Source organism: Ambystoma mexicanum, chromosome 13, assembly GCF_040938575.1.
Source record: "Ambystoma mexicanum isolate Mex_15411 chromosome 13, UKY_AmexF1_1, whole genome shotgun sequence".
Classification (NCBI taxonomy): domain Eukaryota; kingdom Metazoa; phylum Chordata; class Amphibia; order Caudata; family Ambystomatidae; genus Ambystoma; species Ambystoma mexicanum.
Window position 1 is genome coordinate 593609927 of NC_090938.1, and position 25678 is coordinate 593635604.

General features: G+C 44.8%; 1 protein-coding gene across 2 annotated transcripts in view; it reads left to right on the top strand.

Annotated features, from left to right (window-relative positions):
• The window catches only part of EZH1 (enhancer of zeste 1 polycomb repressive complex 2 subunit), an 834444-nt gene extending 810280 nt beyond the window's left edge, over positions 1-24164 (top strand). For both annotated transcript variants that reach the window (XM_069634417.1, XM_069634418.1), the window contains 2 exons: positions 680-764; positions 12478-24164. In XM_069634417.1, coding sequence (XP_069490518.1) covers positions 680-764; positions 12478-12538 — 146 coding nt within the window. In that variant the 3' untranslated portion in view covers positions 12539-24164. The remainder of the gene's footprint in view (positions 1-679; positions 765-12477) is intronic.
• The last annotated feature ends 1514 nt before the right edge of the window (positions 24165-25678 follow it).

A 25678-nucleotide genomic window follows, 5' to 3' on the forward strand; every position in this document is an offset into this window, starting at 1 on the left:
CACTGAAATCTAAGAATGAGGTAAGAAGACGGGGCCTGCATGCAGGGCATTAGCTTAGCTGTGCTGACCCCAGCCCTCACAACTAAGGACCTCTTTTTGGTTGAACGCAGGGGATTTACATTTTTAAGGAGTCATAGTTGGAAGAGAACAATTCTCGGCACTAGGTTGACTTATAGGACTAGGGGCATTTGAGTACCAGACCCCTATATTTTACTTTGGAATGTTAGTATGGCTTCTCCACCTTTCGTGGCAGAACCCATAGGTGAGGAACGCTAGTGCCACCGATTTGCTCCAGTGGATAAAGACCCTTGACCTCTGTGCTCTCCGTCACCCTGTAGCTTTCCTACCCGCCTGATGTGGGGCAGAAAGTGACTTGTGGGTTGTAAATATCCTGTTACTGTCACTTCGTACCATGTGCCTGGTATCTCCATTGAGGACGGGGTGTATGGTCGGTGTGTTCCCAGAAAGGTTTTGTTTGCCCGTCATATAACACTAACAGTGCTCTTTACAATTGGAGTAGAAAGGTATGCCATTGGAGGGCCTTAGTTCCCCAAACATTAAAATGCTCATGTTGGCAGTAATAGCCTCGTTCTGTCTGTCTCAGACATGCTTTAGATTTGAGTGTTATTAACCATTCATCTTGATATGATGAAACCATGTGATGTGTTTTTGGTTTCAGTGGTGATGGTAAATGGGGATCACCGAATAGGAATCTTTGCCAAAAGAGGCATTCAGGCTGGTGAAGAGCTGTTCTTTGACTACAGGTAAGAAAGTAGCATCTCTCTAAGCTAGCAGCAGCTCTCAATTTCTACAGGGGTTTGTGGGCTTAAGGAGAGTGTCACTTGCGTATGGGCATATTAGAAACGTGTTGTGCCCATGTTTGTCCTTTCTTTTCCCTCAATAATAAAAACTCTAGAACATTTCTAAATTAATAAATGGCAAAAAATGTATTTATTGATTACAGAGAAAACAATTACAGAGAGGGAATTTATAACGAAAACAAAACAGCAAAAAAAACACCAAAATGTTGTGGAAACTTAGATGGGGTCAGGTAAGGGGATACAACTGGTGGGGAGGGGTTGGAGTGGGCTTAAACCCATAAAGAAACGGGAGGTTTGGGGGAGCCCCCAAATAGAAAAAAAATTGATGTTTTTTTCACTGATTTGTTTTAGGTGAAACATCCCTCTCTATAATGTATTCGTTACAATTATATAGAACCGGCAAAAATGATATAAATAATATAAACAGTGGGGACCTGTCATTTTGAAGCTAGATTTCTTGTTTGCATTTTCATTCTGCCATAAATGTTTTGAGTCTTGTATAAATATGAATTGCCTCAGATTACATGGAATGAGTACCTGCATCTTCATTTCTGCTCCAGACCCCAGAGCATTGCTCTGCTGTTTAGTGGTGCTGTTCGGGGTGAATTTCAATGGCTGAAATCATGCATTGTACAAGAAAGCTTTTTACACTGACATAGTTTGCATAAGTAATTTAAAAAAAGCCTTGTGCTGAATGTTTACAAATTCAGATGGCTTACCTCATCACTGCAATTAGTTCCCCTTATTTGACTTCAAACAGTACCGGCCTGCTTGGTCCCCTTGGCCTGTCATCTTTCCATTCACATTAAAAAAAAAACAATGCAATATCCCTTTCAATTAGCTTCCTTTTGTTAACTCCACATTCCGCCCATCCAGCTTTCAGCTGTCAAGCTGCCTGCTTTCGGAAGCATGAACAAACTGGATAAATATCTTGAACCACATGGCGTTCCAGCATAATAACAAAGACACCCCAGAAGCAATGGAGAAGGGGAACCCTCTGTTTGAGTAATCTTAATGTGGGGGGGGGGGCTGTATTCTATGATTACCGCCCAAGGTGTAGTCCATGGTCAGGATTAAATTGGGGACAGGGTAGTTAAGTGGTGTTTGACGTTTTGAAAATCTATTGTCCCATCTTCCCAATCATGCTACTAAACATAAGTAACAGACACATGTTTATGGTTTGATAGAAAGTACACCACCACTCATCCCATCCAAGAATGGTGCATTGTTTAAAAAATCCCCAGCAGGATCAACCGCCTTCCATTTCCCCAATACTAGCTACTACCTTCCCAAAATGTCATATTGCACAGGCGCACAGGCAGATTTCCAGAATTGTTTTCGCAAACGCTGGATCAGTTTTTCACACTATCTTGCAATTGTTAGTAGACAACTCAGTCATTTTCGAACCTTTGTTGGCTAATGTCCCACATTTCTAATTCGCTAGAAAAGACTTGTCTCCTGAGCAAATGCCATTAATGCATCTCACCTTAGTCACAAATATTGCTTGAAATTATAAATGTATTTGTGAAGCTCTGGGTGAAAGAGGGGCTTCAACGGGACCTTTGTGTGCATTTCAACTGTGCCTGCATCAGAGGTTAAAGACTCAAAGTGTAAAGAAGCAAGAACAGCCCCTCCTTGTGACCTCTTTAACACTGTCAGGTGAAGGATGGGAAAGCTAGAATCTATCATAAACTCTGTGAATTCTTCTATGGCGGCTCCCATTTAATTTTGTTCCCATGTGTGCGGTTTATGATGGAGCTAACAATTCTTGGTATGACTCTGACCTAGCTACACTTAAACGGAAGTGTAGGGCGGCGGAAAGGAAATGGAGGGCTTCTTGCTCATCCTCTGACAAACTGGCCTGCCGCCTGCTCCAAAGGCAATACCGACTTGCTGTCCACACTAAGAAGAGAGTCCACATACAAGCCCTCGTCTCTGTGGCATCTAACAACTCGGCCGAACTTTTCAAAATCTGCAAGGAGCTGGCCAACCCTGCTGCAGTCTCCACTCCTCTCTCCTCCCAGGATCTTTGCAATGCCCTTGCCTCTCACTTTATCTCTAAAACCCAGGACATCCTGTCCACCCTCTCCTCCGCCCCCCCTCCTCCTCCCTCTCCTTCTCAGCCTGCTGACCCTCCCTCAGCTAACCCTCATCTCCCCTTTCTCCTTCTTTCCTCTTTTCTCCCCTGATGAGATATCTAGACAAGTCTGATCTATGAAAACCTCATCAAAACAGGTCCATCCCTGTTCCTCAAAAACCATTAAGGACCACATTGACACCCTTGCGCCGGCCCTTGCTGATTTCTGCAACCTCTCCTTTGCCTCTGGCTCTTTCCCGACCCCTCTTAAACACTCCCTTGTGCATCCTCTCCTCAAGAAATCCACTGCTGATCTGTCATGCCCGGCAAACTACCGCCCAATTTCCATTACTCCCTTTTTGGCCAAGTTCCTGGAAAAGCTGGCCATCTCTCAGCTTAATCTCCATTCTGACTCTGTTGGCTCCCTCCATGACCACCAATCTGGCCTCAGAGCTGCCAGAAGTACGGAAACTGCTCTCCTGAACATCCGTGAAAACCTGCTCTCCAACCTCGATTCTAACATTTGAAGGGATTGTGTCCTCCGACGTATTCCTTATCTTGATAGATTACCTCCCAGCTTGCTGGCCTCGGAATTTTTTTCAGTAGAGGGCGCTCCGCATCGACGTCCCTCGAGCTGGTGTCCCTCGACAGCCACCATCTCGGGGCGCCGACGTCACCGTGCGTATAAATAGACTTGCGCAGCGTCCGTTGCTCAGTTCCGTTTTTCCACGCTTCGTGGGCCTCGGAATCGTGTTGCTCAGTTCTTTCTTCAAGTAGTTTCTACTTATTCCTCGAATGTATCATCTTTTATCGCTGGCTTCCTCATCCGAACCGTCAACCCCACTGTCCGGCTTCAGAAAGTGTTGTGATTGTGGGAAGAAAATTTCATTGATGGATCCTCACAGAATCCATTTGTGGTGCCTGGGATCGGAGCATCACTGTTCAGAATGCGAGGACTGCATGTTCATGACGGCAACAGCCTTGAAGGAGCATAAGGGGGAGCTAGAAAGAGGTAAGACTCTTAAAACTTCTACTCCTTCGAAAGTTTCCTCGGCAGAGTCGAGACATTCGTCTCCTCGCCGTCACAGGAAAATTCCCGTTCAAGGTCTCGAAGCGGTTCCCATCAGTCTTCGAGATCTAAACACTCGAAAAAGAGGCGTCGTAGATCTCCCTCTTTTTCATCTTCTTCCACTTCCCCGGAAATGGTCACCTGCCCCACGAAACACAGCTCTCCAGCTAAGTGGGAGGAATTCTGTAAAAAAATGCTTAGCATCTTCGAGAAAGCGGCCTCGACCCCCTCAGAGACGGCTAGATGTGATACCCTGCGTGAAAGACCCGAAAAATCAAAACGCTGCAAGTCGTTGCACCCGGCGAAAGAAACTGCCCGAGAGCGTCATGAACCCTTGAGCAAAGGCAGTAAATCTGCGTCATCGACGCCTCTATCGAAGGGCCCGTTGACACCGATAAAGGACAGACCTACTGCTGTTACCACATCTCAGTCAGTAGAAGTACCGAGGGCTTCAACCATGACCTCGAGAATGTCGTCGATAACCTCGACGACTCCGAGTAGGATCCTGATCCTCTCGGGTTCTTCGAGGCCCCTTCATACTTTTTCAATGCCTTTTTCGTTTTTATCGAAGCCTTTTACTTCTGCGTCGACAACTTCGACGTTTTCTCAACCTGTGACTACAAGCTTGGCCCCCTCTGCTCTAGAAATGGGTTTTAAACCACACCCTAGATCTGATTATTTTAGAGCTTTGTCCTCTATATATGAGGAAGGGGAGGATTCTGATCATGAGACCTTTTGGGTTGCAAAGGACCATAACACCCATTCCTGAGGAATTTATCTCAGAAGAGAACAGATTAAAGGATCTTCAAGACTCCTTACATGAGGCAAGTGGTTTAGATACTTCTCCTGAAGTAGAATTTGCTAAACCAGACCCTGGGGAACATGCTGAGACCCCTTATAGGGTTCTGATGGCCAGAATAATAGAGTTCATGGGGTGGTCTACACCTTCACCTTCTTTTCAGCAGGATGACCTTACTGACATCCTATTTAAGGGTCCACAGGAAGATCCTGTTGTTCCCTTTCATTCTGCACTACAGAGAAACATTTCTGCTAATTGGGAAACTCTGGAAGTAATCCCGGCAGTTAACAAAAACGATCTGCCAAATACAGAGTATCTGTCTCAGACCCTGAATATTTAAGCAAGCATCCAACTCCAGAGAGTTTGGTTGTACAAGCAGGAACTTCATCGAACAGTAGATCTGCATACCCTACTATTCCACAGGACAGGGATGATAAAAGGTTTGACGCATTGTCAAAAAAAGTCTTTTCGGCATGTAGCATGGCACTTAAATCTATTAACGCCACTTGCACGCTAGCAAGATTCAGCCATACAGTGTGCTTCATCTGCGGCTGACTGTCTCCCGGAAGGAGAGGAAAGGGAAGCATTTTTAAACATCATTAAGGATGGGAAAGATGCAATGTGCGAGTCCCTTCAAACTGGCATTGATTCTGCTGACAGTATCAGCAGGGCCATGGCGGCTAGTACCAAAATCCGCAGATATGCGTGGTTGCGAAAGTCTGGATTTGCCCCAGATGTACAGGCCAGACTTTTGAATATGCCCTTTGACGGCACGTCTTTGTTTGGTAAAAAAGCTGATGACAGCCTGGAGAAGTTACAAACATCTAAGGCAGCAGCGAAATCTCTTGGAGCTGCAATCTGTCAGACCCCGAATCGCCCCTCAGGAACCTCATGGAGGGGTAGGCCCTTTTGCTTTTACTCCGCATTCGGGGCCAAAAACGATTCACCCGTGATGGACGGGTTAAAGGTACAAAAGCCGCAACCGTAGGTGCCTCTTTACCCTCGGCATCTGCGTCAGCCGCCTCTAAACCCCTCTGAGGTCTCTCCCCACAAGGCACCAGTAGGGGGCAGGTTAACTCAACATTTGGCGGAATGGCAGGCTATTACGTCAGATGCTTTGGCATTGGAGACAATTGCCCAAGGTTACTGCCTGCCTTTCCTACACACCCCTCAGAGTCATCCACCGGGGAACAACTCTTTGAAGTTTCCAGATCCGCTCCTTCTGCAGGAGATTCTAGAGCTACTAGAGAAAGGTGCTATAGAATCGGTACCTGTAGCGGAGAGGAACAAGGGTTGGTACTCCCCCTACTTCCTAGTACCGAAGAAGGACAGAGGACTGAGACCCATCTTGGACTTGCGAGAATTGAACAAATTCCTCAGGAAAGACAAGTTCAAGATGGTAACTCTTTCTCAGATCTTTCAGGCTCTCCAGCTTCAGGACTGGTTGGTATCTCTAGATCTTCAGGATGATTATTTCCATGTGCCAATCCATCTCAAACACAGGAAATACTTGAGGTTTGCAATTGGCAACTCTCACTATCAATTTCGAGTTCTGCCATTTGGGCTGACCTCTGCCCGAGGGTCTTCACCAAGCTAATGTCTGTAGTGGCTGCAAGTCTAAGGAGGGAAGGGTTCCACGTCCACCCTTACCTGGACGATTGGTTGATCAGCGCAGTATCCTCGGAACAAGCTTGGATCCAACTAGATCATGTCTACCACTTCTTTCACAAACTGGGCTTCTCCCTCAATTTAAAGAAGTCACAGATGATACCGTCACAGAGACTCCAGTTCATTGGATCAGTCCTGGACACTTCCCTGGGAAAAGCCCCACCACCAGAGGTGAGGGCTCAAGATATTCTACAGATGTGTCATGATTCCTTCCCCTCATGTCCCCAGCCCTCCAAGATGTCAGGCTGGAGCCAGGCCACAATCACCTACCTGGCCCTCAAGGGGCCTCTACATCCCTCCAAAGACCCACCTGGAGTCAGACTTGGCACTTGTGGCACCAAACTCACTCACTCCCATAGGATAACATTGGGGATTGTACTTGTAGTGCTTTGATGGGGACAAGATGGATGGCCCCACATATTTCGGTTCCCAGAACTGCATGTGCAGTCTATTCTTTTGGGTGTGGTTCAGCCCAGAGACACCTGGGATACCCAGAGACTATTTAAGCCACGCCCAGGCTGAGAAACATGCTTTGTGTTTTCTGCACCTGCAGCGTGACACTCACCGTGTTCGGATCGGTCTCCAGTAGGCCTGCATCTTTCTTCTGCGCTCAGCTCCTGCAAGAACAAGAACACCGTTAGGAACAGCCTTACCTTGCGGTGCTTCTGCCCATCATTCATCGCTTCTTCTGTTCTGCGGGCATCTTCGGCGGTGTCATTCCCATCCCGGCACGCCGCTTCCTAAGGAAAAGGGAAAAAAAACAGAAAAAAGGCATTACTAAGCATTCAGAAAATCTTTGCTTATTTCTAAAGACTGTACGAGCTTCAAACGCTTACCTGAATCCCATCCGCTCTGGGGGAACTCTGTCTCCGGAACTTCTCATCCATCTGCAAGAGGGAAAAGAGACTCCAGGTTAGCGTGGAAACATCTAGAGGCGCCGCATACCGCGCTTACTCACCGCATTTCTTCTTCATAACCAACATCCACGCTGAAAACGTCGCGGCACCTAAAAGACACAGAAAAGGAACTCAGTTCAATACAAATACGAAAGGGTTGCATCGCGCTCTCCCTCACCTTCAGCGCTACTCATCTCAGCAGCACGTCGCCATCCCTGGACGCCGGCCATCATCTAAGGAAGGAAAAGAACGAAGTTAGAGAACTGTTCAAAAAACTCATTATACTTACCTGTCAGACTCTTGCCTGTGAAGTAACTAGGCAGCAACGAGCCCGCATCAATCAACGCGCCCCTGCGTTGAAAGCAGGACGGAGAGCACACTTTCCAAGAAAACCAGGTGAGCTGTGGATCAAAGGGAAGGTTTGGACCCCAGGGAAGAAGGGGTTCAAGCACACAGAGACAATAGGGAGTTAAACTCTACCAATCCTTTGTTTCAGGCCCAGTCTCCAGTCGAGTAGACTCCAGGGAAGGGTTCGAGGTCGTAAGAGGTCAAAACAGGCTGAGTGACGTCCCCGTGGATACCAGGTGAGCGTTACAGATGGTCACCAAGTTTCAAAATGCCCAATGTCTACCAGCCTTCGACTTTTTGAGGTTGCTCGGTCTCATGGCATCCTGCATGTTCCTTGTGCCAGAGGCTCGCCTGAGAATGAGATCCCTCCAGTGGGCTCTAAGAACCCAATGGTCGCAGTTCTCAGGGAGAATGTCAGATCTCCTTCAAATCCCAGACAGAATAGCTCAAGACTTTCAGTGGTGGGCCTGTCGGGAGAACATCTTGAAAGGGGAACAGTTTTGGCAACCTTGGCCGGAGATAACAGTAGTCACGGATGCCTCACTCACGGGGTGGGGAGCCGATACCAACGACTTGACCATCAGCGGTCGGTGGTCTCCATCGGAGTCCAGACTACACATCAACCTATTGGAGCTGAGAGCAATCAGACTAGCGCTGAAAGCTTTTCTGCCATCAGTACAGGGAAAGAATGTCCTGATAATGACAGAAAATACTGTGGCCATGCACTACCTCAACAAAAGAGGAGGCGTAGGGTCACTGCCAATGTGCAGAGAGGCAATTCAGCTTTGGTATTGGGCAATTCAGGAAGGAATCTCTCTATCGGCAGTTTACCTAGCCGGAGAGAATAACTTGACAGCGGACGTTCTGAGCAGGCAGGGCACAGTCTCCCACGAGTGGGAGCTAGCTCAGGAAGTCATTCAGGAGATCTTCACCCTTTGGGGAACCCCTCAAGTGGATCTGTTTGCCACCAGCATCAACAGGAAGTTCAATCGGTTTTGTTCAAGGGAATTTCCCCCGAGAGGAGCTCTAGGGGACACGTTTGTAGTGGACTGGGAGTTTCCACTTCTGTATGCGTTTCCTCCACTCCTTGTCATTCCTCAAATGATCAGGAGGTTGAGAAGATTCCGGAAATCCATGATCCTAATGGCCCCAGATTGGTCCAGGAGAACGTGGTACCCGGACCTTCTGGACATGTCCATCTGTCCTCCGATCCGTCTTCCACAAAGAGAAGACTTTCTCTCGCAGAAGGGAGGTCAGGTTCTCCATCCAAACATCAGAACGCTCAACCTTCACGCTTGGTTTCTGAAAGGTTGAGATACAAGGATTGGGACCTTCCAGATGATGTCATGGAGGTGTTGCTTTTGGCTAGGAGGCCAGCAACAAAGACTTTATACCGCTGCCATTGGAACAGATTTTGCAGCTGGTCTAGAGAAGAGAATATCGATCCCTTTTCATGCGGTACACCAATGGTGTTATCTTTTTTGCTCTATTTGGCGAATTCAGGTCTCCAAGTTGGTACAATCAAAGGCTACCTCGCAGCGTTGTCAATCTTCAAGCACACTGCGGAGGAGCCATCATATTTCAAACTACCCCTAGTGATTCAATTCCTGAAGGGATTAACTAATGTTTATCCCCCAAAGCCTTTCCAAGTTCCCTTATGGGATTTAAATCTAGTCTTAAACTTCCTAATGGGTACTCCTTTTGAACCACTCCATTCTTGTTCATTAAGATTTCTCACCCTTAAAACTGTCCTACTAGTGGCTTTAACATCTACCAGAAGAGTGAGTGAATTACAAGCTCTATCTTGCAAACCTCCTCCTTATCGCCCCTCCCATCCATCCCCGCAGTAAAACTTCCCTTGTAGTTGCAGCTTACGCTCCTTCAAGGTCCATAACCATTTCATGCACAGCTAAATTTTCAAGCTACAGAACGGAACTGAGCAACGGATGCTGTGCGAGTCTATTGATACGCACGGTGACATCAGCGCAGAGACGGTGGCTGTCGAGGGACACCAGCTCGAGGGACGTCGACGCACAGGGCCCTCTACTGAAAAAATTTCTGAGGCCAGCAAGCTGGGAGGTAATCTATCAAGATAAGGAATACGTCGGAGGAACATCCCATCGAAAGAACGTTACAAGTTAAGAAGTAACTTGTTCGTCCCTCTGTCCTCATCCTACTTGACCTCTCCTCTGCATTCGACATGGTCAACCATACCACCCTGCTCAATCGTCTTTGTGACAACCTCGGTATCACTGATCAGGCTATGGCCTGGCTGACCTCTTTTCTCCTTCATCGACCCTCCCAGGTACAACTTGGGTCCTTCCTATCTTCTATCTCCCTCCCCACATGTGGTGTCCCCCAGGGGTCTATCCTCTCGCCCTAGCTTTTCAACCAATACCTGGCAACTCTCGTTTACTGCATCTCCATGTTCTGCTCAACTTTCCAGTGCTATGCTGACGACACCCAACTCATTTTCAGGCTTCCTTCAGCCTCCTCCTCCCCTTCTCTCATCTCCGACTGTCTAATCGCCATTCAAAATTGGTGTGCCGCCAATGATCTATGTCTAAATGCCAACAAGACTGAGATTCTCCTTATTGGTACACCATCTCCATCCTTTCCTCTCACTCTCTGGCCGGCCTCCCTTGACCCTCCTCCCACCCCCACTTGTGCAGCTAAGAACCTTGGGGTTATCTTTGGCTCTACACTTTTTACTTCACCTCCTTAGAGGTACTCTACCTTTCTTCTCCTTCCCTCAAAAGCTCACTGCCTTCCAAGCTCTTGTTCTTTCCAGACTGGATTACTGTAACAGCCTCTTCCTAAATCTACCTGCCTCCACTCTCCGCCCTCTACAACTAATATAGAACAGGACTGCAAGACTTGTCCTTGGTCTCAAGCCCTGGGATTGTATCTCTCCAGCCTTGAAATCCCTTGATTCGCTCTCAGTGGATGCAAGGATTAAATTTAAAACCCTATGCATTGTCCACAAGGCTTTCTGGGGGCTGGGTCCAAAATACCTTCAACTATCCCTCTGTAAATACCTCCCCTCTCGAGCTCTTCGCTCCTCTACTTCTAATTCCCTTAGGGTTAGTCGTTTTGCAAAAAAACTAGCTGGGGGTAGATCCCTGTCTTCAGCTGGTGCCTCCCTTTGGAACAGCCTCCCGGCCACCTTGAAACTTGAGGAAAAACATCTTTGGTTCTGGAAACTTCTCAAGACCTTCCTCTCTGCCTCTGCCTTTGCCCCCTTTCTCCCCTGTTGATCCGTTTCTTCTCATGGCATTGTGCACCTGGCCACCCTCTGTTCTTTAGGGCCCATGTACCTGCTCACCCTGCCACCCTCCTGCACTGCCTCCAGGCCACCATCTGCACTAGGGTTATGTATCTGTACCCATACAGTCCCCCTCTCACGTTTCTTCTGCAATTATCAGATATACCTTTCTGACTAACTTTCACCTGCCACTTGCTGGCTGCACTACAATGGTTTAAAGCCCTTATTTATTATTTATTCTATTCAATATTTATTTGTTTTCCCTCCTCTGCTTTGCACTTTCCAATCACCCCCCACTCCTTGCACTTTCCCCCCATTTTCCCTTCCCATGCACTTGCGCTTTCTTAAATGTCACTGGGCCTAGTAAGATCGCTGTTTTTTCTGGGGGTTTTTCTCTCCCTTATTCCCCTCCCTTTTTGCCTGGTCGCGCTCTGAAACACTTGTGTACGAGCGCGTTATAAATAAAATATTTCATTTCATTTAATTTCAATATGCAAATCAATCTCAGCCTTGTTTGAGAGAGAGCCGGCCAGGCTAAATTGCTAGATCACACAAGAACCCAAACAACCCAGACCTGTTCTGTCCTTGGACATCATCCCTCCAGTGCAGCTTGATTTCAGACGCAGAGAAAGCAGGGGATTAATGTGTTGGCAAGGCTCCCTCCGATTTATGGAAACTTGCATAATGATAGATCGAAAGCTTTGAATCAGTGTTAACCTCTGTAAATTCCTCTGCTGCTGCATTCCATTCCATCATTTATTTGTCACCCATGTGTTCCATTACAAAAGGAGACACCCATATGCAGATCTGCCAAGGCCTTGCACTGATCGGGAGGAGTCAAACCAGAACTGCTAGGTCATGCCCTCTTTGCAAGGGAACCCAAACTACGTGTTAAAATATCATGGAATAGAAGCAGCCCAGAGGAATCGCTGCTGATGACGATTTATTTAACAGTTTTCCACAGTCCCATGTTGGGGCTTATAGGGAACCGACCTGTACCTCCACTCCAGCCCAACCTTATTGGGTTTCCTATTTTGTGTCCTGGGTCGTGCAGATGAGAACCTCCTCTTTTAAGGTGCCCAACTCACCTGCACAGCGCCTGAAACAGATAAAGGGAAAACCTTTGCAAGCATTTTGAAACAATTATTAATTGTAGAACGTGTGGTCGTGGTATGGGAACATGGTGGAGGCGATATAGGAAATATACTAAAAAAAAACGCACTCGGCAGCGACTAGATTGGTATAGTAAAGAGATAGCAAGAGCAAGTCTGGAGATCAAACTGTATTTACAATCTGAACACTGCAAAGGGGAATGAATACTCATACTGAATCTGGCAGGCAGTCGTGTTTTTGTATTGTGTGGTTGTGGTTTCTTCAGGGGGCTTTCATTTTGTTCTTAGAATAACTAAGGGTCTGAAACATTTTTCTGAAATACATCTTCATTTAACTCGGCCCCCCCACCCCTGGAAACTCGTGCAGTCAATCTGTTATTTTGTTTAATTTCATGCAAATTCTTTCTTTGTTCATTTTACAGGTATAGTCAAGCGGATGCCCTGAAATATGTTGGGATAGAAAGAGAGACAGAAAATATGTAGCCACCCTTGGCATTATGGGGCCCTCTTCGACCCTCTTTGCTGCTGGTCCGCATCACAGTGGCTATGTTTGCTTTTCCGGCTTTCTTTATTGATGTGAACAGGTCCTTCACGGCTCCTGCGTGCCCGTGCATGTGTGCTGGCTGTGTGCATGTTGGCATTGATGGTCCTGCATTGTGCCCTAAGCATATATGTGCTGCAGTGAAGTTCTGTAAAGCTGACCATAATGGTTCTCCACGAGGAAAGCCAGCATTCGTTCTCCTTCAGCAGCTAATTCAAGTAAAAACCGATTTCTTTTGAGAAAGTCACTTTGAGTCTACGACAGAAGAAAATCCAAGAAAAAAGTTCTTCACAGAAGAAAAAATGGAGATCTATTAATTCTTCAATTGAAATATCAGCAGAAATTGCAGTTTCCAAAAGGAGCACTAATTATCATGCCCAGTGCACTCAAAACAGTAAAGCGAACACAGTGAAAAATAAACTAGATTTTTAAGCACCAACCTCTAGAGTGGACACCGGGTGCATTGCTTATTGCGATAGTGGGCTTGGAATTATTGGACCCAGAAGCATGTGTAGATGGAAAAAAGTGAATTCTAAGCTACAAACATGAGGTCTGCCCTCCACCACATCCATCAAGAGCTGGAGTTCCCAAATTGGAAGTCCCATAGTGTGAGGCGGCATAACATCTCCTATCCAAAGTCTGCGAAAGGGGTCTTCAATTTGGATGGTCCATATGCACTTTTTCTTTGGACTAAAAGCTAAGGTAGTCATGCAACACGGGGTTAACATAGTGCTTTTCAATGAGCTAGGAACTGTTGTGTGTTCAATTCCGAAGTTATTCACTTCCCAGGTCAAGGCTGTTGTGCATGTCTCGATTTCCAGTCTTTTCTTTTGTTTAACTTTCTTTTGTCTCCCGGCTGAAGCACGATTGACAAATTAAGAAGAATTACAGCAATGGGCCGATCTCGCACAAATCTCTAAACCAACTCTATAACCCATCTTTCTCTCTTCTTCATTTCTCAACCTAAATGCCCAGAACCTTTTACTTCTTTTTTCACTACAAATTGCACCAGAGTTATTGAGGTCAGCATTGATTGTAAGCACTTGCCCCACTTGTTTATCAGGCTGCCCCATAGTAGGGAGAGCCAACATCTGGTTTCCTGTATGTGTGTAATTAATAACCTTGCATTTTTTAAGCCCATCGTATGTGCTTAGACATCTGCAATCAAGTTTCCCTGTTTTGGGCTCAAGTTCTATATTTTCTTTGTTTTATTAGAAAATCAGCAAGATTTGACATTAGCGCTGAGTTGAGAAGGGGTCATTTTGTGACCAATCAGTGGTGATTTATGAGATCTCTCTCCGTAGATACAGCATCTAGGGATTGCAGCACTGCTCCATTGGGATTCACGTGAAATATAACGCGCAACATGTTTAATCATCAGCCTGTGAAAGATGGTGCTTTAGGTTTTGTTTTCTGAACCAAAACCTTACTGAAGTGTTTTCTTTCACCATGGCTGTGTACATAGGATGACTCTATTGGCAACTCATTTTCCCAAAGTGCACCCTTTCTTCCTCTTAATGTCAGTCCAGTGCACTAAGGATGCTGCAAATGTCTCTAGGTATTGTATGGAGGGTAAGCAGTCAATAATTGGGGGTTCATATGATCATTCAACTGAACACATTATGCCATTCAAATAAGTCTGTGTTTTAAATTATGAACTGACGTGAAGAATTCTCCAGGTAATTTAAGTTGAGGTCATCTTGTCTCTTTATTAATGCATGATTCAGTAATTTGAAGATGTATCAGTTTCTGCAGTTCCAAAAATGTCTTTTACGACATGTTTCATTTACAAATAGCCTACTAAGCACAGGTTTCCAAAGCTTAAGGTGGTACTTCATCAGGACTGGTAAATACCTATAAAAGCTATATCTAATGGGATCTTCTTCAATCTGTGACCATTGTTTTGGGTGCCAGCCATGAGGTAAATAGTGGTACGGTGACCTCATACTTTACTAGTCATTTCAACATTTGTCATGTCAACATGTAGTACACAGGTAACTGTCTACTCATTTATTTATCATGTGAGGTCACTGAGGTCGTGTATGGGAGCTACCTGGCCGGATATTTGTTACACAATTCTAAAAAGCTTGCGTGGGTTATCTCAAAAGTTACCGGTACTGCCCCAATCTCGGCTTTGAATAATCAATTAAAAAACTGTTATTCTCCTGAATCCAGAACAGTTAATAGGATCCCCCACTTATACACTACTCTTTAAAACATCTTGGGTAATACCTTCTCTCGGATGCACTATTCTCAATGCATGGTAACTACATGATGCACAGGAAACCCCAACAGGACAATGTATGATTGTTCAACAATCATCAAAAGAACTATAAATAAGTTTATCCAACCTAGAAATAGGACCCTTGGTTCACCTTCTGCTCAAAGCTGATCAACCAAGTAGACGTTTCTTGTTTTTTTATTTTCTTTATTGTTGTGGCTGAATAAATGTCAGCCTTTCAATACAAATAAAATTGTTCACTTTAACAATTTACAAAATACAATTCTCAAGTTAAAAGGAAAGCTACCACAAACAAGAGAGGAGGGACATAAATACATTTTCCAATTTGCCCTCACTCAAAGTTCCGGTAGTTCACGCATCTAAAACACATTGCAATAACGCTGCTCTTAATTCATAGATCAGATGATAAAATCTTTATAGATAGTACAAATCTAACTGTTCCTAAAATGTATGCGATGCGCTGTCCACTAAAAATCGTCACCCATAATTTATCCTCTGTTAAAAATCTGTAACCCATAAAATATTGTTGTAAAAACAATTTCCTCTGACCTGAAAGCTTTGGGCAAGATACAAATATGCGCCTCAATGTTTGTTTTGTTTTGTTTCAGACAAAAACAGAATACTCTCTGATCTATTAGCAACTTTAACCTTATACCTAAAATCTCCCTGGTCCGCCACAAGTAAAAAGAAATTCTTAAAAACCAGGCATGATATTTAGGACATGGACATTTCATTAGATATCAAGGCTTCATTTCAAATAGACATTTTCTAAACAAGTTCTAAGAATTACATTCCTCCCACGTTAGCCTCCATTCATAAACTCACAATTTATTTTTTGCAGGCCCAGGGTCTGCCAACAATAGATCTAATGTAATATATGCTACAGACATTGTTTCTAAACAATCTGTTTTACAAGAATGTAGTGACTGATTGATCTGATCTGGGAGCAACCATGCAATCAAAGGGATTATTGAATTCATGGTATGCTGTCTTAAAATACATTTTCTGAACAATGTCAACTCTCGCTACTTACTCATAGTAACCCCAACTCAAATCATATGATTTGAATCGGCAAGCTTTCTGGGAGGGGCAAACCCCTCTTCTTAAACAAGCCTTCAAGTATGTTCCAGTCCAGTGTAGTGTACCATTTTCGTCTCTGTCCCATAGATGAACATAAGTACCACCTTTTACTTGTAAAAGTTGACAATTGTCCATACTTCCTGTGGATAATAGAGGCCTGAGAGGCCGCAATCTCAGTTTGCATCTGTCAGCTCTATATATGGTTTATTGATTGTTACTTTTCGTGTTAACTCCCAAATATCTGTATTCTTTAAGTACAGTTAGTGGTAGTTCGTATAGAAACCAAGTTAAAATCACAACATTTGACTTGTCCACATTGATCTTTAGTTGATTCTTATTTGCCTACTGCTCCAAGGCCAATAGTTGTCTGTGCAGGCCTATGGGCATCTGGTCTAGGAGGACAAGATCATCTGCATAAAGGAGCAACAATGTATGGGAGTCTGCCCTCATTTCGGTGGATAATAATTAACCTTGATCAATTGTTCCCCAATGTCAGCGATGAACAAGTTAAAAAAAGGCAGGGGCAAGAATACATCCCTGCTCCAAACCTCTGTGTAAAGAGTGGTTCCGATAGGAGCCCCAGACGGTTCAATCTGACTTGAATGGATGTTTGCGAGTACAACTGATACATTTTCACCCCCTTCTTTCATTTTTTGAAATAATCTATCTCTAGGTACAGAATCGAACGCAAGCTTGAAATCAATAAAACCCTATAGTGTGGCTGGCCTGACTGAATTACCCTTTTTCACCAGACTTAATGCTAACATATTTATCGCTGTCCCTGTCCCCGGGACAAAGCCTGATTGATGAATGCCTAAAACGTGCTGTCTCCTTAACTCAGGCCATTAAGTCTCTCAGAATTAGATGAGCAAATATGTTGCCTGGCACGTCTAGAAGGGATATTGGCTGATAAATCTGTGGGGCTTCCCTATCGCCCTTCTTAAATATCGGTATCACAACTGATTGTTTTTCCACGTTTGTTTGTCCTCAAGAACTTGTTTAAAAATAGTCAACAGGATCTTGGACCATGCCTCGGGATAGGTTTTTAGCATCAAATCTGTGAGGCCATCTGGACCTGGTTCTTCAGAGGTGCTAGCATTTTTTATTTGCATTAAGATTTCCTCCTGGTTAAAGACAATGCTCACATTGCTATCCCAGTCTTGCCTCACTGGAGGGTCTATCAATCTCGAAGATGCATACAAATTTGTAAAATAGCATACCCATACTTGCTCTTGTATCAGATTTATCTGCAAAGGCAGCTGTAAATCCCCATTCAATATAACTTCATTGGGTGCAGGGGTTTGTCCCTGATGGTCAAAGAGCTGCACCACACCATCTTGGACACTTGGGCCTTTCAGGTCATCTCTCAAGGTAAGGGTACTGCCTCCTTTTGACTAAACCGTCCCGACTACCCTTCTTCTGGCTCTTCACTGACTCTGGACTCTCCTTGGTGAGGTCTGCTAACTTCTGCAGTAGGGAGCCATAACGTTGATTCCCCGTTCAAAGCGAGGAAAGGGCTGGAACTCCCTTCAATTTCTGGTCCCAAATAAAGACAGGGGACTACGTCACATCATGGATCTGAGACTCTGGAACTTTGGCCTGTGCAACACCCAGTTCAAGATAGTCACCTTGGCATAAATGTTTCAGGATTTTGAGCTGCAGGACTGCTTGATGTCCCTGAACCTCCAGGATATCTACTGCTTTGTGCCGATTCATCACAATCCCCGACGTACCTGCGGTCCGTGTTAGAAAACACCTACTAGCAGGTCAGAGGCCTTCTGCTTGGCACCCATGGGCTTTACCAAACTGCTGCTGGTGGCTTGTCTCCTGAGGGAGAAGATTCATATCATCCCCTTCTCTGGAGGATTGACTCATTCGACTCTTCAGCATGGACCAGGTGTCTGCACATTTGTATCACCCATTCAGCCTGTTGCACAGGTGTGTCTTCTCTCTGGACTTCAAAGTCCCACTTTTCACTACCCGAGTCCCTCCTGAGGCTCGGGTGGTGAACATTTTTCAGATGGTCCATGTCTTTCAGTCCCAGGGAGACACCAAGTATTCTGGTTGTGTTGGAGGCCTGGTTATGCATGGGGTCACTTCAGTGTCTACTTTGTTGTTGTCAGTGATTTTACCTCCAGGGTGACAAGTCAGACCTGTTAGAGGAAGCAGACTCTGTGAGCCTGATCACGATCTCGGCGCTAACGCTATTAGCGCGGGGGCTATTAGCGCGACCGCCATAGCCCCCGGCGCTAATAGCGCGGGATCACGAGTTGGGCTGACTTGGAAGTCCCCATTGAGCCCATTCGGGAATGCCCCATTCCCCATTGGGCTCAATGGGGAAAATTCGCGCTCTTACCGCCGGCGGATTTCCCGCCGGCGGTAATAGCGCAAATTTTCGGCGGATTTCCCCCCAGCCAAGAGCTGGGGCGAAATCCGCCGAAGCCCTGATTCGGCGGACCCTTAAATCCGGCGGTAATAGCGCTACCGCCGGATTTAAGGGTTACTGCCGAGGTCGTGATCAGGCCCTGTGTCTCTGGATTTCCTGTGGCAGGCCCTGCAAAACAACATGCTGAGAGTGGCATTGCTTCAGCGTTCCTGGCCCCATCTGATGGTGGTCACAAACACATTGGAAGGGTAGGTTGCTCACTGCAGGTTTTTATTCTGAGACGCCTCTGGTCTGCATCAGACCCTTGGGAATGATTCAACCTGCTACAGCTTCAGGCTATAAACCCTGATTGTCTTCCTCCGCTTTGTGTCTGGCACCCTGACCGACAACATAGTGGCCATGCACTTTCTCAACAAATGTGCTGGTGTAGCGTCTCTGTGCAGGGAAGCAATGTGACTTGACTTGTCTGATGGTGGCCCATGTTGCCGGGACAGAGAACCTCATTGTGGATGGTCTGAGCAGACAGATTTTGACATCCCACGGGTGGGTGCTCTGGCAGAAGGTTCTGGGGATCTTCACCTTCTGGGGAACTCTGCAAGTGGACCTCTTCACTCTACTGTGAACCGGAAGTGCAAATTGTTCTACTCCAGAGAATTTCCTCCACAAAGAGTTTGAGGGGTTAATGAATGGAACTTCTAAGTCCTTTGTGTTGAAGCTGATACCTGTCATTTCCGTTAGTGCTCAAGAGACTGAAGAGGTTTGGGTTCATGTTGATTCTGATCGCTCCAGCAGGGCCGGGAGGATGTGGTACCTAGAGTTTCTGGAACGGCCCGTCTGCCCTCCTTGGCACGTCCGGGTGAGGGAGGTCCAGCTCCTCCATTAGAAGGACCAGGTCTTCCGTCTGAATCTTCATGCTTTGCTGCTGAAATGCAAAAATATAAAGGGGTGAGACTTGTCGGACAACATCCTGCTCTGAGGCCTACCACTGCATGTGGCGTAAGTTATCAACATGGTGTTAGGAGCAAGGTTTGGACCCTTTGGTCTGTCCAACTTCCGCTGTACTGGATTTTCTGCTTTCTTTGGCCCAGTGGTCTGGCCTGCAGATTGTCACTGTGAAGGGGTACCTGACCACCATTTCGATCTTTAAAGGCTGGGCCTGCAGATTGGCACTGTGAAGGGCTACCTGGACACCATTTCAATCTTTAAAGGGCTCTTTTTTCACAATCCTCAGCTATGCAATTTAAGCAGGGTTTGTGTAACCAATTTCCCCCACACTAGTTTGCTGTTCCTTCATGGAATATTTATTTATCTTTGCCTTTTCTTTTGATCTTTTGCATTTGTATTCTGTAAGTCGGTAAGACTTCTCGCCCTTAAGGTGATTTCCCGGATCTTTGATAAAAAGGTGTGTGAGCTCCAGACTGTTAAACCTACAAAGTTGTTCTCCGAGAAGAAGGTGACTTTAAGAGTGAGACAATTCTTCCAGCCTAGTGTTTCCTTAGAATTCCATCTCTCTCAAAAGAGTGACTTTCCAGTGTTTTCCCCTCTGCCTCATTCCTCTAGGATGGAGGAAAGGTTCCAGTGTGCAGGCCCTTAGCTCTTATGTCTCTCGGACGAGGGACGTCAGGAAAGATGGGCAGCTCTTTGTGGGTGCTGGTAGGGCTATTGCTAAACAGATACTGTCCAGATCGATCATTCGCTCCATCGCTGAATATTACATTCTGGCTGGGAAGGATGTGCCTAATGGTCTCAGGGCTGATTCCATCAGATGCCTGGCTGGCACCTCCCCCCTCAAGGTCCCTGTCTAAGGTCTGTCAAGCGACTATGTGGGCTTTGCTGCACACATTTTCCAAGCATTGCTGTCTGGAGTTCCCTTTAGGATGGATGCTGGCTTTGACCGAGCAGTCCTCCAGAGTTTTCTGGTGTAGGTGGTGGTTTTCTCACTCTCCACTCTGCCCCAGATTTCTATAGTGCTATGGGTCTATTTAAGATGATGAATCTGTTAGAGTCAGGAATCCATGTGAATAACAAATTTACCTGGTAGTAATATTCTTTCTGATGGATTAGTCCTTCCTCCCACAGATTCCTCATTGCCTTTGGTGCATAGTGTATACACCTTATCTGTTCTGCGGTACCTCATCCAGCGACTGGTAGGGGAAAGGGCAGAACTGAATTCTTGGGGCACTTCAACTCCATATTAACTAGTGTCTACATCATGTTCAGTGTCTGAGCATGCAACTACGCCGGGTGGAGTCGACCCAGAGCTGCACTGCGCACCAGGGTAGCTAAAGAAATTTCTGTCGTCGACTAGTGCTGGAGAGAGAATATCTATTATATGATATGATATGATAGGTTATTTATAACACGCTTAATACCCAGAGATATCTAAGCGTGGACCCGGGGATCGAACCTGTGTTACTTGTGTCGTCTTGCTTCCAAGGCGAGCACATTGACGCTGAGCTATCCTCATCTAAGATGAAGAGCGTGTGGAAGGAAGCACTAATCAACCGGAAGGAACGTTACTAAGAGCCAAGTAATTTGTTCATTAAGTTTATATCAGAAGCTTGCGTGTTTCTTCCTTTAGAGAAGTCATGATTTATAAATGTTGCATCACTGGTTATGCTAATTACCTAACGCAATGAGAATTGGGGTGAGCCTGAAAAATGGAACTATAACTACAGAATATATATATATATATATATATATATATATATATATATATATATATATATCAACACAAAAGTATCTTCATGCAAAAATATGATGTACTAGTTATTGGCTTTTAACGTGAAACTAACTTAGCGGTATGTTTGTTGAACATGTATTTGCCCCCAAGGAGATATATAGGCTTGATAGATCAATAACAGGTTATTATTTATTTTGTCGAGACTTACTATGATACATTAGGCCTCATTACGAGGTTGACAATAACCTGCCGGTGCTACCAGCGGATTGCCGCCAACCCCGTAACAATGTTTCCGCCACCTGAAATCCCGGTGCTACCGGGATATCATAGGCGGTGTCAGAACGGTTATTTCCCCTTCCCGTGGAGTCCGTTAAGACTCCATGGGAATGAGAAACCTGAAGCACCAGCACTGTTATTAACGGTACCAGTGCTTCAGGGGGAAGCATGCCGGTAGGGGCCTGAACTCCCGGCAGGTTTGTGCCCCTACCAGCAACCTTACAGTTTGGCGGTCTAGAAAGGGTGCTGGTACGTTGCTACCGGCACTGTAATTTCCAGACTGCCAAACTTGTAATGAGACCCATTGGCCCTTAAGCAACTACTCTTATTTCTTTTTTTTAAACGCTGGCTTGGATTGAGGGGATACTGCCAAGGATTTCCCATTGAAAACACAGCAAGTGACAATTGGCAGGAGCTGTTGTAGAAGTCATTCAGAATAGTGAGCTGCTGATGTAGGTGGCTACAAGTGCCTCCTGGGTTCCAATTAATATACCTAAAACTAGCCCACAGCCATGCAGTTATTGTAGCGATAACCCCCTATATACACATGTCATGGATCACTCTTTCATAGCCCATCTCCGTGCGTCAAAGCTACTTGAAGAAAGTGCCACTGAAATGCACGAAGACCACTTGCCTGTCAACTAAATTTCTGCAAATGCCAGAAGAAGAAAAACATACCTTACCTTTCAATTCCCACCTGATCTGCAAGGGTGGAATTGTCAAGTAGAATGAGGTTTTGTTCCCATGGGGTGTTTCTCTGTTGCGTGCGTTGAAGTTGACTAGTGTGCTTCAGACCCCCAAGGCATTGTGGTATTTGATGTTCAGCCTAATGACTGGTTTGATGGTATGAACTGTGACCTATTATAACTAAAGTCTATTAAAATAAACTTTGCCCAGTATAAATGACAACCCATGCAATTCACAACATAAGAAACAAACTACTTGTTTTGCCAAACGTGGTGTAGTTAAGAAAGAGGTCCCCTAAATAACAGCTGTTTTGTGCCTAATTCTTAAATTAAATTAAACCTTCTGCATTAGTTCCTCTTTGGAAGGCACCATTTCATTTGAAGTTGTATGGTGCACTGGGGACCTGGGAGAAATAAGAAAGTAAGCACGCACATTTTCAAAGACATAATAAAATATTCCCTTTGTAGCGCTCAGGTATACAGTTTGTACTTTGTTTTAGTGCTTCATGTGCGGTGCCGCAGTATTGGGTTGAAAGGGACACTTTATGTCAACATTGTAATCCTTCCAGTTAGAAAAAGAAAATGCAGAAGAGTTGGGAAATAATTTCAACCCTGTTTGTAAATTAATATGGTCTCAAAGTTTATATTAAAAAATCTTCATATTTGTAAAAAAAAAGTGTACAGTATCATAAATAATATAAGCCAATGCATAACAGCAACGTAAATATAAAATATTTATCTACAGTGAATGGAGGTTCATTCAAAAAAAGGATTATGTCCTTGGTTCTGAATCGGAACGAGGCACTCTGGCTTAGGAAAGAGATAGGGCAGCGCAATGAAGAAACTATTTGTGTTTACGTTTGCATTTAGGGATGGAGGTGATGTTTGCTGTGATCCCATGGCCACTATTGCACTCAAGATTGTCCAGTTTATCTGCTATATTGTATTAGATATAGACACCTAAAATGATGTTATAATGAGTGCAGCATTTATTGTGAGCAAGTTAAGATGCAGTTTGTCAGGGGAATCCTCCCCTATTGGTGTCAAGATGATATCACTTGTATCCACTGCTCACAGTTTGGGGTGCCATAAGAAACAAAATTTATGTCGACCCATTGGTTTATTTCTTAACCAATGTTCCGTCTGTTCTGGCACTAGGATATCGATGTAAGAAACATTTCCTAGAGAACTGCCAACAAACCATCCAGACTCTGTTTGAAAATCCTCAGCAAGACCTTGCATTCAAAGGCACATAAGGCACTGTTTACTGTTTTACTACACAAAGATTCTATAATTTCTACTGTCTGAAGGACAGTTCAAAATCTATTGCATTCCAAAAGTGTTGCAAGTTTCTTATTGTGCAGCAATAATGTCATGTTAAGCTGTCAAGCCTGCAGATTGGTTGGTTTGTGCATCGTATATACCTTCATACTTGTCAACCCCACCTCCCATTGATAAAAAATGTAAGCGACAACACGCCACCGTTCTTTGTACAATACTTGTTTCTGATTTATGTGTTGGCAGACAGGACTGTTGTGCAATATGCTATGAAGTGCATTTATTGGAGTTCTGTGTTTACTGTGTGGGTGAAAAGATAATATGTGTGTGCCAGATCTGCTAAGGACGGGTATATGAGTGGCGGTCATAAGATGACCATCCAGCTAAGAGCTACATATAGTCCCTTACTCGTAAGTGCCAGATTTCCATTTGTTCTATTATACATTTTGGGGTGAACTACTTTTAGAACTGCACGTTCTTGAAATTCGCCCGTGCTTGATGTAATCGAGAAGTCCTCACAATCAGTTCAAGTATCCCTGAATATTGAGTGGTTTCATCGATCATTTCTCTATCAAAATATTGCATTGCTATAAAATCATCTTAGAATGTAGTCCGATGTTTGTTTGTTTAATCATTTATAATGCGCACCAGACCCGAGGGTCTTGCGAGCAAGAGATGTTTCTTGGTTTGCTGCAATGTTTATCTCTTATCAGCTCTCCAGATGTCTGCAAGACATCCCTTTCCCAAATCTTTCCACCCAAACTACAAAAAAAAAACGATTGCTTGTGATACATGGTCTGCCGTTTGTTGCGTATCATGTGTCGGAGCCTTTGGTGTTCATGTGGTGTAATGACAGTGAGTAAAATGCACTTTATCTATGTTATGGCTTGTAACCTCTTATGTCGGAATAAATCAGTTATAAATGTCTTCAAAGAGATACACCTTGTCTCCGAGTGCTCCTTGAAATATAACATCTTGATGTAGCCCAACTCGTGCATGTATGGTTTGACCATATTCAGCCCTGACTTAAATTGGGCAAGTTAGAAGCAGATTCTGCAAGCTATGCTGGCAGATGCCTTGCCTATCTCCTCTCCAAAGTTCGCTGTAAACTGGGTGTCAAGAACCGGCACTCGATTTAGCGGTGGCCAGAAGGAGATAGCAATTGAGCCCTCTCCAACCCCCTGAAATCTGCAAAGCCTAATGGGTCTAATGAGATCATATGAGGTCGTCCAACTTTCTTGGCTAAAACGAGATGAATCACTGCCTCTCTATTTTTATGAACGCCTCACAACACCATTTTATCTGCAATTGGTTAATTTGTGTGATAAGAAGCTGGTCCACATACACGAACTGCATACTACACACCAAGCACTCTTTGTAAGAAAATCAAGGCCAGGCCTTACTGTTTCTCTTTTGACGAATCGTAGTCACAAAATATCAATCCTTCTCAACACTTCCTGCACCTTCATCATGGTAACTCAGAAATGTTGTTCGGGAGGATAAAACCAGTAAAATAGTTATTTCATCTTTCAGTGCAATGTATTACATGCAAACACAGAAATGGAAACACGCAAAAATACAATGAAGTGCACATTACAGATCAATTCAATTAGCTGCCACTCAAGTGTTTACCACTGTGGGAAGTTAAAGGCATCTGTCATCAGTAATCGAACACAATCCTTTTTGTGTTCTATGACGTTTAATATTTGATCCTTGGAGTTGACCATGGTCTAAATCAATAACTCGGGGCAAATGTGAAGCAGACTCACATCTTTGATGGCTAATTTTAATGGTCTGACCTTCTGGTACAGTTGAGACCCAAAGGAGCATCTTTACCATCCTCTTCTTAAGATTCTACCACAGCTCAACCCCCGGTCTGAGTGGCCTCGAACAAAGTGTTTTTCCGTATCAGAATATACAGGCTTGCACTCAGCTCGCTATTTAAAGGAATTCACCACCAGCTAGGCCCAGGGCAGCTTTTAAGGCAAACAGGCAGCAATACAAAAATCTAATTTTTGTAGGTTCGGAGGAAAAAATGTATTTACTTGGGAGCCAAACACCCCATTTCTTGTGGGCAGTGCCGTGATCTGACACTTTAAATGCCTCTCCTAGCCTCCCACAATTCAGAGGCTTTCCAAGAACTTAAAACGTGCATTAACTCAGGGCAAATGGTATTGCAGAGAAGAGACTACAAGCCAGTGAATACAAGTCGCCTCGATTTCCCCCCCCCCCCCCAGTTTTTTTTTTTTAAGTAATCATTTCTTTCCCAAAACTATCCACCCATTCTATGGCAGATTTCAATACATCACCTGACATCCAGGCTCATGCCCTTCCACGTAACCAGTCTAACGCCGTTATAAATGAAGTACATTTTCTCAGTGATCAATCCTAAAAGAACACTCATTTGCTATAGTTTCCTTCCTCCCAAAATCAGATTACCTCCACTGCGAC